The 18,967-nt window shown below is 30.1% G+C and overlaps 4 protein-coding genes across 4 annotated transcripts; 2 read left to right on the plus strand and 2 right to left on the minus strand.

Annotated features, from left to right (window-relative positions):
• Positions 1-2,005: 2,005 nt before the first annotated feature.
• On the minus strand, positions 2,006-2,881 carry Kpol_541p39 (C2H2-type zinc finger protein; the record flags this gene model as incomplete). Its single annotated transcript, XM_001645605.1, has 1 exon — positions 2,006-2,881. The coding sequence occupies one exon, from the start codon at positions 2,879-2,881 to the stop codon at positions 2,006-2,008; it is 876 nt and encodes a 291-aa protein (XP_001645655.1).
• An 8,954-nt stretch (positions 2,882-11,835) lies between these two features.
• On the plus strand, positions 11,836-16,401 carry XRN1 (chromatin-binding exonuclease XRN1; the record flags this gene model as incomplete). Its single annotated transcript, XM_001645606.1, has 1 exon — positions 11,836-16,401. The coding sequence occupies one exon, from the start codon at positions 11,836-11,838 to the stop codon at positions 16,399-16,401; it is 4,566 nt and encodes a 1,521-aa protein (XP_001645656.1).
• Positions 16,402-16,630: 229 nt separating this feature from the next.
• BUD13 (Bud13p) lies at positions 16,631-17,476 on the minus strand (the record flags this gene model as incomplete). The annotated part of the gene is made up of 1 exon (XM_001645607.1): positions 16,631-17,476. The coding sequence occupies one exon, from the start codon at positions 17,474-17,476 to the stop codon at positions 16,631-16,633; it is 846 nt and encodes a 281-aa protein (XP_001645657.1).
• A 357-nt stretch (positions 17,477-17,833) lies between these two features.
• Positions 17,834-18,862, plus strand: SAE2 (ssDNA endodeoxyribonuclease SAE2; the record flags this gene model as incomplete). The annotated part of the gene is made up of 1 exon (XM_001645608.1): positions 17,834-18,862. The coding sequence occupies one exon, from the start codon at positions 17,834-17,836 to the stop codon at positions 18,860-18,862; it is 1,029 nt and encodes a 342-aa protein (XP_001645658.1).
• Between the last annotated feature and the right edge of the window lie 105 nt (positions 18,863-18,967).

Genomic DNA, 18,967 nt, shown 5'->3' on the forward strand with positions numbered 1-18,967 from the left:
ATCTAATGTTTGAATATTGAATAGTTCGCATAGTAACGAAACTTTTAGCATTTTATGAAACTGAATAATATGGGAATTAGAGAATAAAGAAAAAAAAGTTAGATAGTAAAAGTTATAATGATACCTTTTATTCGATGTTGTATATTAACAAGGACCAAGAATCTTATCAATCTTATTAATTTATTAGTTATGATTCGAATTGATACGAATTTGAAGTACAAAACATATAAACCAATTTAACAAAACAGGCATTGATGAGGTGTTACAATATCCTGGGTTAAGTTTATGAGTTGAAGTAGCTTTTTAATGTCAACATCAAATTCACTAACTTGTTCAGGTCTAGTTGTTCATTTATTAGATACACATAAACATGATATGTTTATCACTTCGAAATAATTACAGCAACAACAACCGTCAAATTACTATTGTATCAGAGTACAACATTACACTTGGATAATAGTATTATACATACCTTTTATACATTGTCTAGCTAGTTCGTTATGAATATTACCTTAAATAGAGATACAGATACAACTCATCTTAAATGTAACATGAGTTAGACATCCATGCGTTGCGACAGCAAGAAAAGAAGAATCTTATATTCAATTGAATTGAATTGGATTGGATTGATCTAATCTCGAGTGAACTAGATTCATTTAAATTTAGCTAGAATCATTGTTTTATATCTTGGATCGTGATGGTTCAGTCTGGTTGTTAAGTTTCAAATGAAGAAATTCCAGCAAGAAGAAGGAAAAAAAAAAAAATGGCTCTTGGTTTCATAAAGGGAAATTAGCTAAAACCTCATAATCTAGAATGCGGATCAAACTTCCGAAGGTGTTGTCATTTTGCAAACATTTATAATTCGATACATCGAATTGATTATGAAATAATCCGAAATTTGTAATGTACTGTATGTATTGTAAGAGAGCGTGAGAATTTTGAATTTTAATCGTAGGTTTTAGTGATAGTAAAAGTAAAAGTGAAGGTGAAAGTGAAAGTGAAAGTGGAATTGTAATTAGATTTGTAATTGTAATTAGATTTGTAATTGTAATTAGATTTGTAATTGTAATTGTAATTGGAATTGTTAGTAAGTGTATCTTTATGGAAAAAAAAAGAGCAAGAGATGGTTATAAGTATACAGGGAATTGAACAGAGTAACAATAGCCATGTGAGTTGCTGAGAAAAGATATGTTTTGAATCAATTAATTCTTGGGCTCTAAATTCAAATAAAAAGAATAACATTGTTTAATTACTAATTTGGCTTTTGAGTTTTTACGATCATGAATAAGGATAAAGAAGCGTCCAACGACGTTTATTTCCAGTACGTTTTCATTTAATTTCATACTACGTTGATGTTGTTTGAATATGAATCCATTGACTAGTTCAGAGCAGTCGCTGTGCTACTAACTACAAGCAGAGCACGAATGATGATTGCGAGAAATTTTTTAATGGCTTTTTTATCAAAATAATGATTGGGAATAAATTTTTTTTTGACTTTTTTGTTCTTGTAATTAATAAAGTTGATAACATTACAACAAAGCTACCTAACCCTTGCAAACATTAATTGGCTTACTCTGAAGTTCAATTCAAAAGTCTTCTTCTTCTTCTTTTTTTTTTTTTTTTCTTTCTCACTACCTCTTTTGTAATAATGAAGAATTATAACTACATTTGTCTAGATTCTTTCCTACGTAATTTAACATTTTAGAGATTCTAATATGCCGAGCGACCTTTTTGACCCGACCCGACCCTATTATGTAAAATTAAAAATTAAAAATCAATAATTAGTAACGAGTAAGCAGAATGTCAAAATATCTCAAAAATGTCACTAACTGCAATATTGTTCATTTTCTTATTTATTATGGATTATATATTCGAATCTTAATTATAATTGTTAGAACACTAATGAACAATTAAATATAATGATGCAGATAGAGTTATTATTACTACTATTATTATTTATATTTAGTTAAAGAATATTTACAAACTATAATACCAATAATAATGATCATTTACTACTCTTATTATTATTACTATTATTATTAGTATTATCAGTGCTATTATTATTAAAATTTGATGACGATGATGATGACGATGATGATGATGATATTGATGACGATGATATCGACGATGCCGACAATGTTGGAGATAATGAATTTGTAGAACTCAACTTCTTGTTCTTATTATCATTACTATTATTACTATTATTATTATTATTATGATGATTATGATTATTTGTTTTTTTTTCAGTTTTTTTAGCCAATTTAACTTGTTTTCTTTGATGCGATTTCAAATGTCTTAACATATTACTCTTTACATTAAATGATTTTGGACAATTTTCCCATGGACATTTAAATGGTGTATCACCAGTATGAATTAATAAATGCGTCTTTAACGTTGCTGGACGTGAACAAATTTTTTTGCAAATGTGACACTGTTTCCTTAACAATGTCATCTTTTTACTCTCTTCTGAATTAAAAGCTTTTTTACCAATCTTATTAATTGACGATGATGAAGGTGATGTCATCGCAGGCATTGGCATAGAACCTTCAGGTTCAACTTTGATGACAGAGTTATTGATCGGAATATATTTACTTTGTACACCAGTTCCAGGTACATGCAATAATGGTTGCTGTTGCTGTGGCAGTGGTGGTGAATTCATCGGCAACACAGTACTATTCATATTGCTCATAATTAAATCGCTATGCCGTAGCATCGCCAAATTTGGAGTAGGGTTGTGGGTTAAATTTCTAATATCGTTAATATGTTCTTCATTTTGTGGGAATATCGTGGGTATTAATGACGATAACGGCGGTAATGTAATCTTTTTCTCCTTATCCTTATCTTTGTCTTTATTATTATTATTATCGTTGTCTCCTGACATTTCCTTAATATTTTTCTTAAAATGCCCTTTTTTGACTTGACTCTCTTGTTTTCTTTGCTAGTTCCTTTCAACAATATATATAAAAATATATGCGAAATATATATATGTTCAAAAGCCTCTTTTCCTGTTTAAAATTTCAGAAATATTTCTTGTATCAAACTTAATTAGGTATAATTTATAAAATTTAATCGGCAAATTTAGAATTATTTAAAATCACGACCATACCTAATTTGCTATTGATAACGAATAAAATTAAAATTAAGATAATAATAATAATCAAAAGTTCCTGTTAAAATAAAAGAAATATCAAGTAATCAAAACGTTTGTACAATATTTATTATTAGTTATTAATCAATTTTCCAAAATCAAACGGTTAAATCAAAATTTCAAAAAAATAAAAAAACTTTATCGGGTCTTTCTCTACCAATAATTAATGAATATTTAAATTTGATCTAATGTTTCCTTTCCAAGTATTATTATAGATTAGAATTCTTAAATATTTAAATATCGTAGTCAATAGAGGTGTATGTTTAATTTTTTATTGTCAACGTAGTAGTAATTGTATTATTAGTAGTGTTAGTAGTATTTTACTATTTGCAATATCAATAGTATTCCTTGTTATCGTTGTAGTAGTAGTCACTATTCTGTTATAGATTTATAACTTGCTTTTAATTTTTTTTTGTTTTTAGGTTATCTATATTAATCTTGTAATAAAAATGTAATTAAATAAAACCTTTATTGTGACAAACACAACATCACAACTTTAAACTTGATTGTTTTTCAGTTATATTATAAAAGAAAAAATAAATAAATAGATAAATTATAGTAAAATAACTGGTGTTTATTTTTTACGTTACTCCAGTTAATTATACAACTATAATGGTTCTTTTATTATTTTATTCAAAAATAATAATGATAATAATTTTCCTTTTTGTATTGCTGAAGACTTAATGGTGATAAAATGTCTTTTGTTGCAAACTTAAATTTTCTATTGTCAAATTAATATTAATGGGTGACAATAAAAAGAAACTAAGAGGAACAGTTAAGGTATTGATATCGATAAGGTGGGAAGAAAAAAAGTATAGAAAAAAGAATATTAAATGAATTTATAATATAGTAATATTTAAATAATAAAATACAATAAGCTCATAAAATAAAATTAGAAGCTAGATTGAAATATTTAAATCCAAAAGAATTATTAAATTTGGAAAGGGAACCCTGTGATTTTTATATTAACCAGAAACAAATTAGAGTTGTTCCTTATATATATAATCTAATAGGGTTGACTTAACAAGATTAGGATAGAGAGGATATAGGAGAATGTACAGACAGGATATAACGAAAGTGTATACGAATTTAAGCTAAGACATATTAAAATTTTAGTTTAATATTAATTTAGCATAGTTTTCAATTTCAATTTCAGTTTCAATTTCGATTCCAATTTTTTTTCCTTTCTTTCTTTCTTTCTTTCTTTCTTGAAATTGAGTAGGATACAGAGCTTGTTAGACTTGTGTAATCAACATTTTTTTAAGGACAAGATTTCGAAATCGAAAATCGATAAATAATAATATAATACATTTAATTGTCCCTACGATATGGGAACCATTTAATGGTACAGTATACAATATAGTTCACATGTAGGTTGACGATGTGAGAATCAAAAACAGAAAAAGTCAATGTACTTGTCAAAAAAAAAAAAAAAAAAAAAAGATTACAAAACTAGGAGAAACAGTGGGAGTATAAGTGAGCAAGCTTTTTGTATAAATGATTACACATAGTATTCCGATTAATAAGAGATAAATAATGAACTGTGAAAGGGAGCTAAAATATGTATACCATAACGTAACATAACATAACATAACATATATATAATGTTGTTAGCTCCTGCATCTTCTTCTTAAGTCTCTGCCCAAGACTACGGGTCACTTAGTGTTGCTGCTGGGAATAAGATACTGTTGGTACATAGCCAGTGAATGAGCAAGTGCACACAAACTGCAAAAAAAAAAGATAATTAAATTAATTTAATTAATCCAATTGGCAATATAATGTTTTCGAACAGAAAAAAAAACCATACATACATTGGAGATGTTGAAGGAGAGAAGGACAAGAGAATATATCGAAAATGAACCAGTGAAAAATCCGAAGTTCTGGATCATTAGTTTACTTAGTACTAATCTTGAATTATTGTATTGCACTGTAAAAGCTTGGTAACAGCTAAGAAACTAGAGAGGCTATTGGATTATTTTTTTCTTGTTCTTCTATTTTTCTCTCTTCTTGCTTAGATGGGAAAAAATTAAGAAGAGAGGGATAAAATTTGACCTAGGAAATTTTAAGATGGAAAAAAAAAATTAAAATAAAATAACTAATTTATCTAATTAGCTAATTGCACAATTGACTATTTATGTTTGCAGTTACATTACATTATTCATTCATTCATTCATTCATTCATACAGTTGCGCAGTCACTCTCTCACACATATATACGTCCATAGACACACGCATACACATTCAAAAACATAGACATACACTTACACTTACACACACATATACATATACATTTACATATAGAGATACATATACTTAAACATTTACATTTACATTTACATATACATATACCTATACTCATACATATCAATATACATACACATATACAATTGCACTTAATAGTTCGAAATGCCTTTCTGATTACATACAGATCATTGCTTTTATAATTCAGTGTATGAAATATCCATGTAGGGCAAGATATGCTGGAAACCAACCCGGTGAAATCCTGGACTGCAATTGAACTGAGTCGAATTAGATCAGAACCGAAAGCAATTTGAGGGCGTATGTATTTCTTAGTAATAGATAGCAATGATAGTAATCAAGGCAAACGGTATTGAACATGTCTGCTTCCATAAATTTTCCATGCAATTATTATCCAACATAGAATATTGATTGATGCTTAAATGCGGCGTTATTCTAAATATTGATTTCACAGAATTTTAAATATTGTGCACATTTTATAAACTCACTCACTTGCAGCTAGGACACTTTGTAGTGCTATTAAATGTACATCAGCATTTAAAAATTTCTTGCAAATGAGAAAAATCTACGTAAGTTTTACTGAAATCTAAGAGTATTTTTTTACGTTAGGTAGACATTTTAACAAGATCACAATTAATTAATTAATCGATTGCCTGTCTGCTGCCTTCCTTCTTGTTTGATTGATCCAGTAAAAATGAGAGATACCTAGTGATAGTATGTTGAGTCTGAACAAGTAATGCACAAGGAAATAAGCTCAAAAATATCACCCCTGTTTGAATACCAAAATAAACAAGCATAGTGGAAAAACAGACAAATGCTAGCCTGAGCAAAACAGACAAATGCTAGCCTGAGCAAAACAGACAAATGCTAGCCTGAGCAAAACAGACAAATGCTAGCCTGAGCAAAACATTGTTATATACATTTGTATATACAAAAATCTGTATTTGATACAAAACTCCATGCCATCCATATATACAAATCGTAAAAGCAAGAGAATAGAAAGTACAACATTGATTGGTTCCTTTTCCCCCCCCTCCCACTATGGGCAATGACTGCTCCTTGTAAGAAACACTGTAAACGTTGGCTTATCTACAATTTTAAATTTTAATTTAATTTTAATTTTAAATTCAGATTCAATTTTAAAATGTATCATATATATTAATTAGCTCCAGTTGAGAATGACGATGGTAATTTAACCTTTATTTCTAAATGAATTTATTCGTTTTCACTACTTCTCTCTGTCTGTGGTTAAAATAAGTAACTAACGGAGATGTATCTATCCCAATAAGTTCATTATCAAGGAAGGAGACGGAAGCTTACCAACCTTTACTTTTACTATATGAATACATTTTTTTGTTTTTTAATATTGTCTCATCAGCAATTTATTTCTCTTTGATTCCCTTTACTATAACTAGCTAAAAGAGTCAAACAGATGTACAGATACAAGCAAAAACAGAAATATATATTGTTATCTACATTCGGCTAATAATACTAACTAATGCAATAAAAATATTTGTAGATTTTATTAAAGTAAAAAAGGTCAGTAATAGAGAGGACACAGTCATTATTATAGATGTGACAATTGCCGGGTCGACCAACCCACTGCATAAGTAACCATATCGTTCCCAATTTTAAACTATCCAAATTAGTGTAAAAATGAAAAAGTAAAACCAAGAAATCTAATTAGATTGAAACATCACTTGTAAAAGTTTGAAATTCTTATTTACTCTACATATATTCTCGTAGTCATTTGTATTTACATTTTGATTCGAATTATTTCAATATTTTTTTTCTCACACGAGGACAAGCATAACCCATTATTTGCTTGTTTTGGGTGGACAAGGCTAAATTACACATATTACTAAGAAGCACCATAGAGTGGAAACCAATTCACCAAACAAGATATCTACTTCCGAATCAATATAAGCTTACTTAGTTTAGTGTTATTCACCAAATGATTTAAATCTGTGAAGGGGTTTTGTACTTGTGGTGAATCGACAGCAACAGCAAGAGCAACAGCAACAGCAACAGCAACTTAAAAAAAATACCCGTTTTAGAAGGAGAAACTACGGAAGGGAGGTTGAGAAGGGAGGTGTGAAGGAGGGTTGGGATAAGGTCAACTATGTGTGTTTTTGTATTAAAGGGGTTAATGTTGCTAATGCTGCTGATGCTAATGTTGCTGATGATTTTGCTGCTGTTCTTTTAGTTAGTTGTATTATATGTACCTCAATACACACTAAAAAGAAAACATGAGTGTGTGCACTAATTAAATAATACACCATACCATATACACAATTCAAGCAATATATGAGTAAATTGATGTTGGTAAAGTGTGATTTTAGCTTGAAGAAAAGATTGGAAATCAAATCACAATTTACTGCACCTACCATACTAGAGATATATCAGGTTAGCCTACTCTTACAATATCGTTTCAAACTTTATATACATATACAAATTTGTATATGATATGATATGATTATTGCATACAATTATCATATCATATCAATATGAATATCATGCCATTAAGTAAACCATACAATAATTTGGCATTAACATGAGTATGGTTTGATCACAAAAGAAACTTCTTAGTGAGAAATCGATGTACCAACAAAGCACCGCATAAAAAAAATAAGCTAGTCAAGAGTATTGGCGCTTATCCTCCATTGACAAAGGTAAAAAAAAAAAAGAAATGCTAAAAAGAGACAAATAAGTAAAAAGACAGACACGCTAACTAAAATCCACGTCCTGCTTTTTCTTTTATTAGCGTAGCGAGGAAAACGGTTAAAAATTTGGACTTTATTTTATTTTTTCCTTAGGCTTTCCTTGTTTTTCTTCCTTGATGTCTTTTTCACCAACAACCCATTGAGATACAGCTGCACATCACATTTAGGTGCCGGAGCAAACAGAATGAAAAGGATCTGCACCATGAAACACAAGTAACAATTGAAAAAAAAGCACATAAAATAAAAAAAGAATATACAATCAGTACACCTCCAAAAAAACTAACCGTAACTACCTGCTAATGCGGTACTGATGTTATCTAAGCGTTCTAATTTCTTTCCGTCTACGTGCGTTTTTGGTACTAAGCTGGAAGGCAAGATTACTGTTACAACCCGCACACTGTCTTGATATGGTTACTATAACGACCAAATAAATAAGTATTTCTCTACTGATACGGAAGCCGGGCTCTCTTGCAAAAAACAGAAAAATACAGTATGACAAGTAAAATGCGCAACAGTGGCGGAAACGGTGAACTTATTTATTGTACCTTTTCCGAAACCCATCGGAGAGGAGACGAAGAGACAGCCGACGTACAAAAACAAACTTAGAGACAAAGAACAGAATAGAAAGTACAACAGAGAAATAAGAAGATATCTGCCGTATTGAATTAGTGTATGTATTTTTTTTCTTTTTTTGTTTTCAGTTGTTTTTGTAGACGGCGAGGCGATTAATGAATATTAAAGCACCGTAGTAGGTAAAGTACTCGGTTGTATATGATGACATGGCTAATAAACGTTTTTTTTTCCTATTTACTCAATAATGTTTTGGAGAACTGGAAAAGTTAACAGTAAAAGGAATATCTTGATATGGTACCATGTCTTTTTTGGTAAAAAAAGTTATAGTTATCAGCATATACTTACTTACATAAATCAATTGTCAAAGATATATTACTATGGTGTAGTTACTGTAATTGTGGTGCTGTAAGAAAAATGTCGTGTAGCGTAGTTGAAAAAGTATAATACAAGATATTATTTAAACAAGTAAGACAAAGAATGATGTTATAACTTGTTCTCTTGACGTATTAATCATACATAATAGGGATACTATACTATACTATACTATGATATATTATGTTTCTACACAAAGTAAATAAATAAATATGTATTGTTTGAAGAGACAGTCTTCTTATGCTTACATCGCCAAAGGAGAGAAAGAATTACACCACTGATTTAAGTGAATCAACTATTCTTATGTCATATTGTGTCATTGCAAATGTGCTAGATATTACAAGGAATAATAAGAAATTACAATTTTATCATCTCGTTTTGCTATGTTTTATTATAATCGAAATATATATTGCTTCTTTTAATTCAATCAAACCCAGTTGAATTCAAAAAACATTTTGTAATTATTATTAACAATCCCAAGAATGTTCTAATGTTCAAATGTTCAAATTTTCTCTTATGTCACCGATTGTAAAGGGAAAAATCCTTAGAATGATAATAAAAGTTTTTTTTTTTAGAAAAACAAAAACTGAACAGAATCAAGGTTTGAATAATTGATTTTTTTTTTATAAATCTAACTGTACTTTAGCATCAACATTTTCCATGTTTAACAAGCATAATATACACGTACAGAAAGTTTAGACAATATTTTTCATTTTCATTTTCATTTTCGTTTTCGTTTTCAATTCCTACAAAGCTGTTGACCAAATTTCGTTCCACTTACTCTTGCACCCTATGTCCATCAAACATACTTGTGTTGAGGTAATATGGACACATCATCACAATAAGCTTGGGAGACAAACGGATGAATCTGGCAATTTTTTGTACAAAACCAAACCAAATAAGAAATTAAGCAAATGTTACGAATTTTCACCCCTTAAATGAACAATGATTAATTTTTTATATAAACTATTTTTCCAATAATTATCCATTTTTATGATAATCGGAAATTCAAAATTGTATACAAAAGATAATATACAATTTTACACTAAATTGTAATTTTCATTTACTATTATTTATCCACCTATCCCGCAGACACTGCCCTCTCCCCCTTAGATGCCTCAATCCACTCGAATGAAAAGAGGAAATATGCTTACAAAAAGGGTTATACTTTCATCAATCTGAAACTTGGTATATGGCCAGTTTTGGTAGAAATGAAAAAAAAATTATACATAATCCTAATAGTCAGTAATAACAGCATTAAATTGTATTTCAAATTCCAGAATCTAGTTCAATTGGTACCTGCATAGGAAGCTATGCCTTGATCCGTAACATACTCCCCCTCTCACGACTCAATATCAATATTGCATCAAAAAATGTCAATCTGGCTAACTAAACAATACTTGAAATTGAGCATTCCAGTTAAAGTGCCACTTTACCTTTAATTTTTTTAAGTTGAATTATTGTTTAATTGCGAAGTAAATGTATTCACTTGCGCTTAACTATTTATTTCTGTTAGACGTTTTGATTAATTTAAAATGTAAGGATTTCAGAACTGATTGACTACTTGGAAATATATAAGAGAATTTCTTAGAAGTAGCATTATCAATTTTAGAAAAATTACCAAATCCACTTCATTAGAGCTGTACTCTATCTTTTTGATTATATTAATAATCATCATCGTAAACCAAAATAGTCCGATTACTTATATTTAATGACACTTCCGATATTCTAACCATTTAATTAATATCGGATCTTGTAGCTTGCCAGTCCAGATATCCCAACTCTTAAACAATAATAGGTTACCCAGCTTTTACATTAAATCACAAAATACGAAAAATCAATTTATTCAACAAAGCGGGGTAACTAAACTTGTTTCATATAGTATGCTCCATTGTTAATCACGAGCAACGAAACAAATTATCTTAATTATCACCATTACTGCTATTCTTCGCATTAATTTTTTTTATTTTTTTCCTTATTGTAATGTTAATTTTCAATCCATATTACAGCGAAGCAAAGTAATAAATATTCATATTGAAACTTTGAATTATATTACTTCTATAAGGCATTGATTGTTATTGGCGACCACTATTTTTAATACCCTAACCAAGATATCGTTATAAGTTTTCTCTTAGCTATACTCTACCATTGTCTAAAGATAGGTTAAAGAACTAAGATCTTTCTTCCCGTTATATCTTTGTTTTATTAATTAAGGTAATTCAATCCAAAAAAATTACTTTGGTTTTAAAATTTAAGAAGTTCTTTATTTAATTCTGCAATTGAGATTAAATAGATCATACAGAATTTTCGTATACTCATCTTTTTTTCCAGTTAGACGATATTTCTTTTGGCACCTGTCCATCACAGTTATAAAAATTTGAGTTAAGGTTAGCCTATTGACCTCGAAAGTTTTTAAACGAGTAAGAAAGAAAATTAAAGTATAAGATAATTAATTAGCTATTTTTAACTTTCCCATTTAAGATATTTACTTTGATAATTATAATTTGGAAAGAATCAACAACAGTAAAAAGGTTTAATAATTCTCAATTTTTAAGTAAATAAAATTTGAAAACGAATATTAAAACCTTAATTTGTAACAGTTACTTATTTATGCCAATTGCATTTTCTTTTTAGTCATTTCGAAAACGCATAATAGAACAGCAAGACTGTGATATATTTGTTTTATTTTTTCCCTCCCCCTGTTCAAATTGTTATTAACATTATATTAACTTAATTCAAATAATATTATTTTTATTGCATCATGGGTATTCCTAAATTCTTCAGATACATCTCTGAAAGATGGCCAACTATTTTACAGCTTATAGAAAATGATCAAATTCCAGAATTTGATAATCTATATTTAGATATGAATTCCATTTTCCATAATTGTACACATGGTAATGATATAGATAGTACTAAAAGAAGACTGTCAGAAGAAGAAGTGTTTCAAAATATTTTCAATTATATCGATCATTTATTCAATACAATCAAACCAAAAAAGAAATTTTACATGGCTATCGATGGTGTCGCTCCAAGAGCTAAAATGAATCAACAAAGATCTCGTAGATTTAGAAGTGCTATGGATGCAGAAAACGCTATGAAAAAAGCTATCGAAAATGGTGATGAATTGCCAAAAGGTGAACCTTTTGATACGAACTCTATTACCCCAGGTACAGAGTTTATGGCTAAATTAACAAAGAATATTAAATATTTTATCCATAATAAAATTTCAAGTGATTCAAATTGGCGAAACATTGAAATTATATTTTCAGGTCATGAAGTTCCTGGTGAAGGTGAACATAAAATTATGGACTTTATTAGAAGTATCAGATCATTAGATACTTATGATCCAAATACAAGGCACTGTATTTATGGGTTAGATGCAGATTTGATTATGTTAGGTTTGTCTACTCATGATCCTCACTTTGCTTTGTTAAGAGAAGAAGTTAGGTTTGGTAACCAAAGAAATAGTTCAAATAATAGTACTTTATCTGCCTTAGATAAGCAAAATTTTTACTTACTGCATTTGTCATTGTTAAGACAATATCTGAATTTAGAATTCAAAGAAGTAGCAGATGGAATTAATTTCAAGTACGATTTTGAAAAAGTTTTAGATGATTTCATTTTAATTATGTTCGTCATCGGTAACGATTTCTTACCCAATTTACCTGATTTACATTTAAATAAAGGTGCTTTCCCAGTTATATTACAGACATTTAAGGAGGCTTTATTGCACTTAGATGGTCACATTAATGAAAATGGTAAGATTAATCTACAGAGGTTAAGTGTATGGTTAAACTATTTGTCTCAATTCGAATTAATGAATTTCGAAAAAGATGATATTGATGTTGAATGGTTTAACAAACAATTAGAAAATATCTCTCTTGAAGGTGAAAGAAAACGTATAAGACAAGGTAAAGTTTTGCTATTAAAGCAGCAAAAAAAGATTGTTGGTTTAGTAAAACCTTGGTTATTAAAACTTAACGCTAAACCTATTTCCGATCTTTCTAAAGTAGATGAAAAGGCTTTGGTACTAGAATTGAATGATCAACCAATTGTGGAAAATTTGGATTTCTTAAAAGAATTCTCTTTTGAACTAGGATTGTTTATTATTCACTCCAAATCTAAAGATACATACTCTTTGAAATTAGATATCGATTCTATTAACCCTTCAGAGACCGAAGAAGAACACATCGAAAGAATTAAGTCAATGAAAGTAACATTCAAAAAGTTCTCTAATGCAATTTTGGTGGAGGACCAAGAGGAATTAGATACTGAACAGGAAATATATAATGAAAGATTCGAAAATTGGAAAACAGATTATTACAAGGAAAAATTCAATTTCTTTCAAAAGGAAAGAGTGTTAAAACCATTTTCTGACTCCTCTGAAACTAATGAACAAGAAGAGCATTCAATCGAATCTGAATTTATTGATAGACCAAAATTTGAATATATTATTACTGACGACGAAAACAAATTAACAGAGTTATGTAAAAATTATGTTGAAGGTTTGCAATGGGTTCTTTATTACTATTATCGTGGTTGTCCTTCTTGGAATTGGTACTATAAATACCATTATGCACCAAGAATATCTGATTTAACAAGGGGTTTAGATCAAACTACTTCATTCGATCTAAGCAACCCATTTACACCGTTCGAGCAATTAATGGCTGTCCTTCCTGAAAGATCCAAAAATTTAATTCCTCCAGTATTGAGACCTTTAATGTATGAAGAAATCTCCCCAATTCTGGATCTTTATCCTAATGAAGTAGAATTGGATAAAAATGGTAAGACAGCAGATTGGGAAGCTGTTGTTTTATTACCATTTGTTGATGAAAATAGATTGATTGATGCAATGAAACCTCATTTGGCAAAATTATCACCAGAAGAAAAAGAGAGAAATCAGTTCGGTAAAGATTTAACTTTTATGTTTTCTCCCCAAGTTGATGAAGTTTACAAAACTCCGTTGGGTGGCTTGTTTAACGATATCGAACACAATCATTGTGTGGAAATTGAATTTAAGTTAGAAAAAATCCACAATGATAAAATTCGTTATGGTTTATTACCAAATGCTAAGATTGGTAAGGACTTATTAGCAGGCTTCCCATCTTTGTTTACCATACCTTTTAAGAATAACTTAGAATATAATGAAACTACTGTTTTCCAACAACCTTCAAGACAACAATCTATGGTTTTAAAAATCCAAAATATCTATGAGGAAAATAATATGACTGCTGAAGAATTTGGCTCAGCATACTTAAACAAAATTGTTTATACCAAATGGCCTTACTTAAGGGAATCAAAAGTTTTGGAAGTCTTCAATGAACATCAAATGATGGAAGTGGACATTAACAGTGGCAAATCAAAGTCAAGACCTTTGAATGATTCTGAAAGGAAATTATATATGAACTTAAGAAGTTCAATATTCAAAAACTATAACAAATCCAAGGCTGTTAATGTAGGTAAAGTATCAACTATTGTAAAAGTTTTACCAGTAAATGGTTTAATGAGAGACACCGATGGTGCGTACATCAAGACTTACAGCAATGAATCTGAATATTATCCATTACAACTTGTTGTCGAAACAGTTTCAAATGTAGATGAGAGATATCTAGAAAAGCCACCTCAACCAATCGAAGAGGAATTTCCACAGGGCTCAAAAGTTATTTTCTTGGGTGATTATGCTTATGGTGGAACTGCAACTATCGATGGTTACAGTAGTTCAACAAGGCTAAAACTTTCTGTAGAAAAAAGATCATTGAGATCAGAACCAACTATTGGTAAATCTAGATGTAACATAGATAAGGATATGGTCAAGTATCAACCATCTTATGTTGTAGCAAGAAACTTAAAGCTTCAATCCCTATTTCTTTCAAGGTTAACATCGAAATTTTTGGTAGCTGATATTAACGGTTCCCATGTAAATGTCGGTATTCCAATAAAGTTTGAAGCAAGATCACAAAAGGTCTTAGGATTTGCTAGGAAGAACCCTAGAGGTTGGGAATTTTCTAACCTAGCTGTTGATTTGTTAGTAGCTTATAGAAAAAATTTCCCAGATTTTATTGAAAAATTATCCAGAGTTAATACTAGAGACAAATTACCATCGATCGAGGAGCTTTATCCTGAGCTAGATAAGGCTAAAGCATCCGCATTATTGGCTAATGTCAAATCCTGGATCAAATCGGTCACTGACCCATTTGTTACCGTATCTTTGCAAAGTGATTCTTTGACTAAGGCTTCTATTTTAGCAGTTGAAGATTTCATAGAACCATATTCTAAATTACCAGAAGAAAGTGAAACGAAGCATTTGGCAAAGGTACCTAGAGAAGCTGTATTGGATCCAAAGTCCTCGTTTACATTGTTACGTTCCCAAAGATTTGATTTGGGTGATCGTGTTGTCTACATTCAAGATACCGGTAAAGTACCATTATTTTCTAAAGGTACAGTTGTAGGATATACAACACTGGGCCAACGTTTATCTGTTCAAGTATTGTTTGACCATGAAATTGTTAGTGGTAATAAATTCGGTGGTAGATTAAGAACTAACCGTGGTTTAGGATTGGATGCTTCATTCCTATTGAATATTACAAACAGACAATTTATTTACCATTCGAAAGCTTCCAAAAAGGTAGGTGAGTCGACCAGAAGTGTTGCTCCTACTGCAGCATCAATTGAAGCCCGTAAACATAAAGCTGCTCAAATAAGAACTGCCCGTGCAAAGGATTTGTTGACTCATATCAATGTTGATAAGAAGGAGAAAACTGAAGTTTCTGAATTAAAGGAAAGTTTAATCACAAGTTCAATGCCTCCTGCAAGAAATGTAGCTAATCACGTTTACAGTGCCGTATTAAATCAAGTTGCTACTGATCCATCTGATCCTGCTAACAATCAACCAGCTGCACCACAAAATGTGAATGGTGTTGAAGCACCAGGCTTACCATATCACTTACCTCCTGTCTTTGTCCCACCACCAATGATTTACCCAAACATGGTGACAGGCCAAGGTCCACCAATGCCAATGAATAGCCTACCACCAATGCCACCATATCATGGTAACTTACCTCCACCTGTTACAATGTATGCTCAAAATCAATTTGTAAGTGCTCCTGCAGTTGATGAAAAAGGTAGCAAGGAATTGAAATCATTTATAAAGGGTGGAAAGAAAAAGGATAGTAAGAAGGATGATGATGGTAAGAGGCCAAAGAACAAAAATGATTCAAAGTATAAAAATAAGTCTAATAAATCTTCAAAAAACAATTCTGAAAAGACTGTCTCAAGCAAGATAGCTAAAGAAAAACAAAATTCAAAGGAACATATAAAAGATTGATATAATTTCTTTAAATAAATGTACTTATATAATATAGAAGAATAATATATCAAAAAATGGTTTTTCAAGTATGTATCAAAAGTTAAGAGTTTAATATAGATACATTCACACTTATCTGAAAAAGTAAATCGCTGATGACATTAAATAACTTCGAGTTTATATATAAGTAATGCGTATATGTTCACATATCCATGGATAGATAGTCATTAGGTAAAATGTATAAAACCAATTAAATATCCTCTTGCAAAGTATAACTCTGTATTTTCTTTTCTTCTATTTCATTTTTCTTTGCAAACCATCTTTTTTCAAATCCATTTGATCTATCGACACCATCCCATCTATAACCTGGTGTTATGCTAAACCTATTTTCTTGAAATAGTTTTGAATAAAGTTTACGTCCCATTGGGGAGGTATATTCCATATTATTTTTTGTCTCATTAAACTTGAATGCTTTAGCAGGGTCATCAAATTCATTAATTTTCTGTCGTAATGATGCATTGTTTACTACTTCATCCAAGGCTAATTGTTCATCTTCCATTTTTAATTGAATTTCACCCATATTTAATATTCTTATCCTATTTTTCCTCTCAATTTCCTTCTTGTATTCAATTTCCTCTGTATTTTTAATTGCCTTATTAATATTTTTGATTTTTCTACCCTTCTCATCTCTATACAATGTTGTGGTATTTTCTGATGCTGTATTAAATCTTTCCATTTTCTCCTTCATTTTAACTTGTTGATCCACTTGCTCTGCTGTATTCAATCCTGCATGAGCACCTGAACTCATTTGTATCACATCTTTAGGAGAAGATTTTGAAATATCGACTGTATTTTTGGATACTAATCTATTTGTATCTAAATTTTTCCATAATGACTTATTCTTTCGATGAGTTTCAGCACTATTATTATTTCGATCATCACCGGTTTCTGTAATATTCTCGAATGTTGAATATGAATTCTCTGTAATATTCATTTGACTACCTGTAGTCCCAGCAATTTCTTGACCCTTTTTCTTCTTACTCTTACGTTGAGGTATTGAACCATATTTTTCATTCAAATAATTATGCAATGACATCCCAAAACTATCTTCGAAATCTGAATAAACTGACTATCCCAAAAATAAAACTACACACACACACCTTGGATACTAGCTACCACCTATAAACTCTTCAAATATATATAGTTATCTGACCCAAATGTGTATCTTATTAATTTATAATACTTTGATTACACGTTAAAATATACATCATCACCTAATCGCTTTTTAAATTCGATCTTTATTATGTATTATTTTTGAGTATTTTTCGATGAGATGATTTAAAGATTCTTTGTCCTTAATAAAATCATAACAGAAGCAGACAATTAGAAGAGTACCACTGTGAAGGCACTGATGAAGGTATCCTATGGTCAACAGTCACATTGCTATTGAAGTATGAGGCTGAAATCTAAATTGGAGATCCTTACCGAGTTAGATTTAGATGAATTGTTGAATATTCAGCATGATGTGACTCTCTTGATAAAGAAGAAAGTTAGAAAGTTACTGATTGAAAATAACCTTGAGGATTCAATTTCTGTCAAGAAAAAGAATGAAACTGATCAAGGTGATACATGTGATGGAGAGTTAGTGGAAATTGACAATTCGGGTGTTGATATTCAAGATTTTATATTAACACAGATTGAGAACAAGAAAGTTGACGACAGAAATCTGAAATCTGAAAACGTTATTCAAGAGGTTAAGGATCCTTTATTGGAGAAGAATAGTTATCTAAAAAAGGAGGTGAGAAGCTCTATATTTCCTGATTTCAGTTCTCCATTGAAGAGTTATGATGAAGTTAAAACTTCTAAAGTTGAAGCTCAATCTCCGATTAAAAATATAAATTATAAAAGTATAAATAACGTTAAAAGAAGTTTGATCCTTGATGATTTAAATGATGAATTTTTTAATGGGAAAGCCTCTGCAAAGAGAGATAAAAAAATTTATGATTTTAATAGGAATCCAATAACTGCCAAGGCATGGATTCTTGAAGATTTTAAGCCAAATGAGGATAAATTAGCAATCGCAAGAGGAAGAAAAAGAGATGATATTATTAAGTTAAAAAAGATTTATAAAGAAATTGGAGAACCTCCTGATTTAATTAAACCCGAACATGATTCTTTTGATAATGAAGATTTATTTATTAATAAGGAAACTGATTTTGATAATCTAAAAACAAGATCAAGGTCACCTCCAGGGTACGGAAGATTGGACTTCCCAAACACTCAAGAACGTAATGACGATAAAAAGAAGTCCCAAGAGATTATATTTAAAAAGACCAAAATGCGTTTTCTTCAAGCTGTCAGAAATAAAATTCCACCACAAGAACGAGAATTCCATTTCAAAAGTGATGAGCTAAATAGAATTGTAGATGATGGAAACTTCAAGTGGGACGATAATAAATTGAATATATACAGCAGATCCTAATAGCTTGCTTTCCTTTAACCAACAGCACTATTTTGATGCTCTATAGTAAATTTAATTTGTTATCACGTGCCTTTTATGTCTTTCTTTTCCATATTTCTAACTGAT

This window comes from Vanderwaltozyma polyspora, genomic scaffold (genome assembly GCF_000150035.1).
Source record: "Vanderwaltozyma polyspora DSM 70294 KpolScaffold541 genomic scaffold, whole genome shotgun sequence".
In the NCBI taxonomy this organism is placed as follows: Eukaryota; Fungi; Ascomycota; class Saccharomycetes; order Saccharomycetales; family Saccharomycetaceae; genus Vanderwaltozyma; species Vanderwaltozyma polyspora.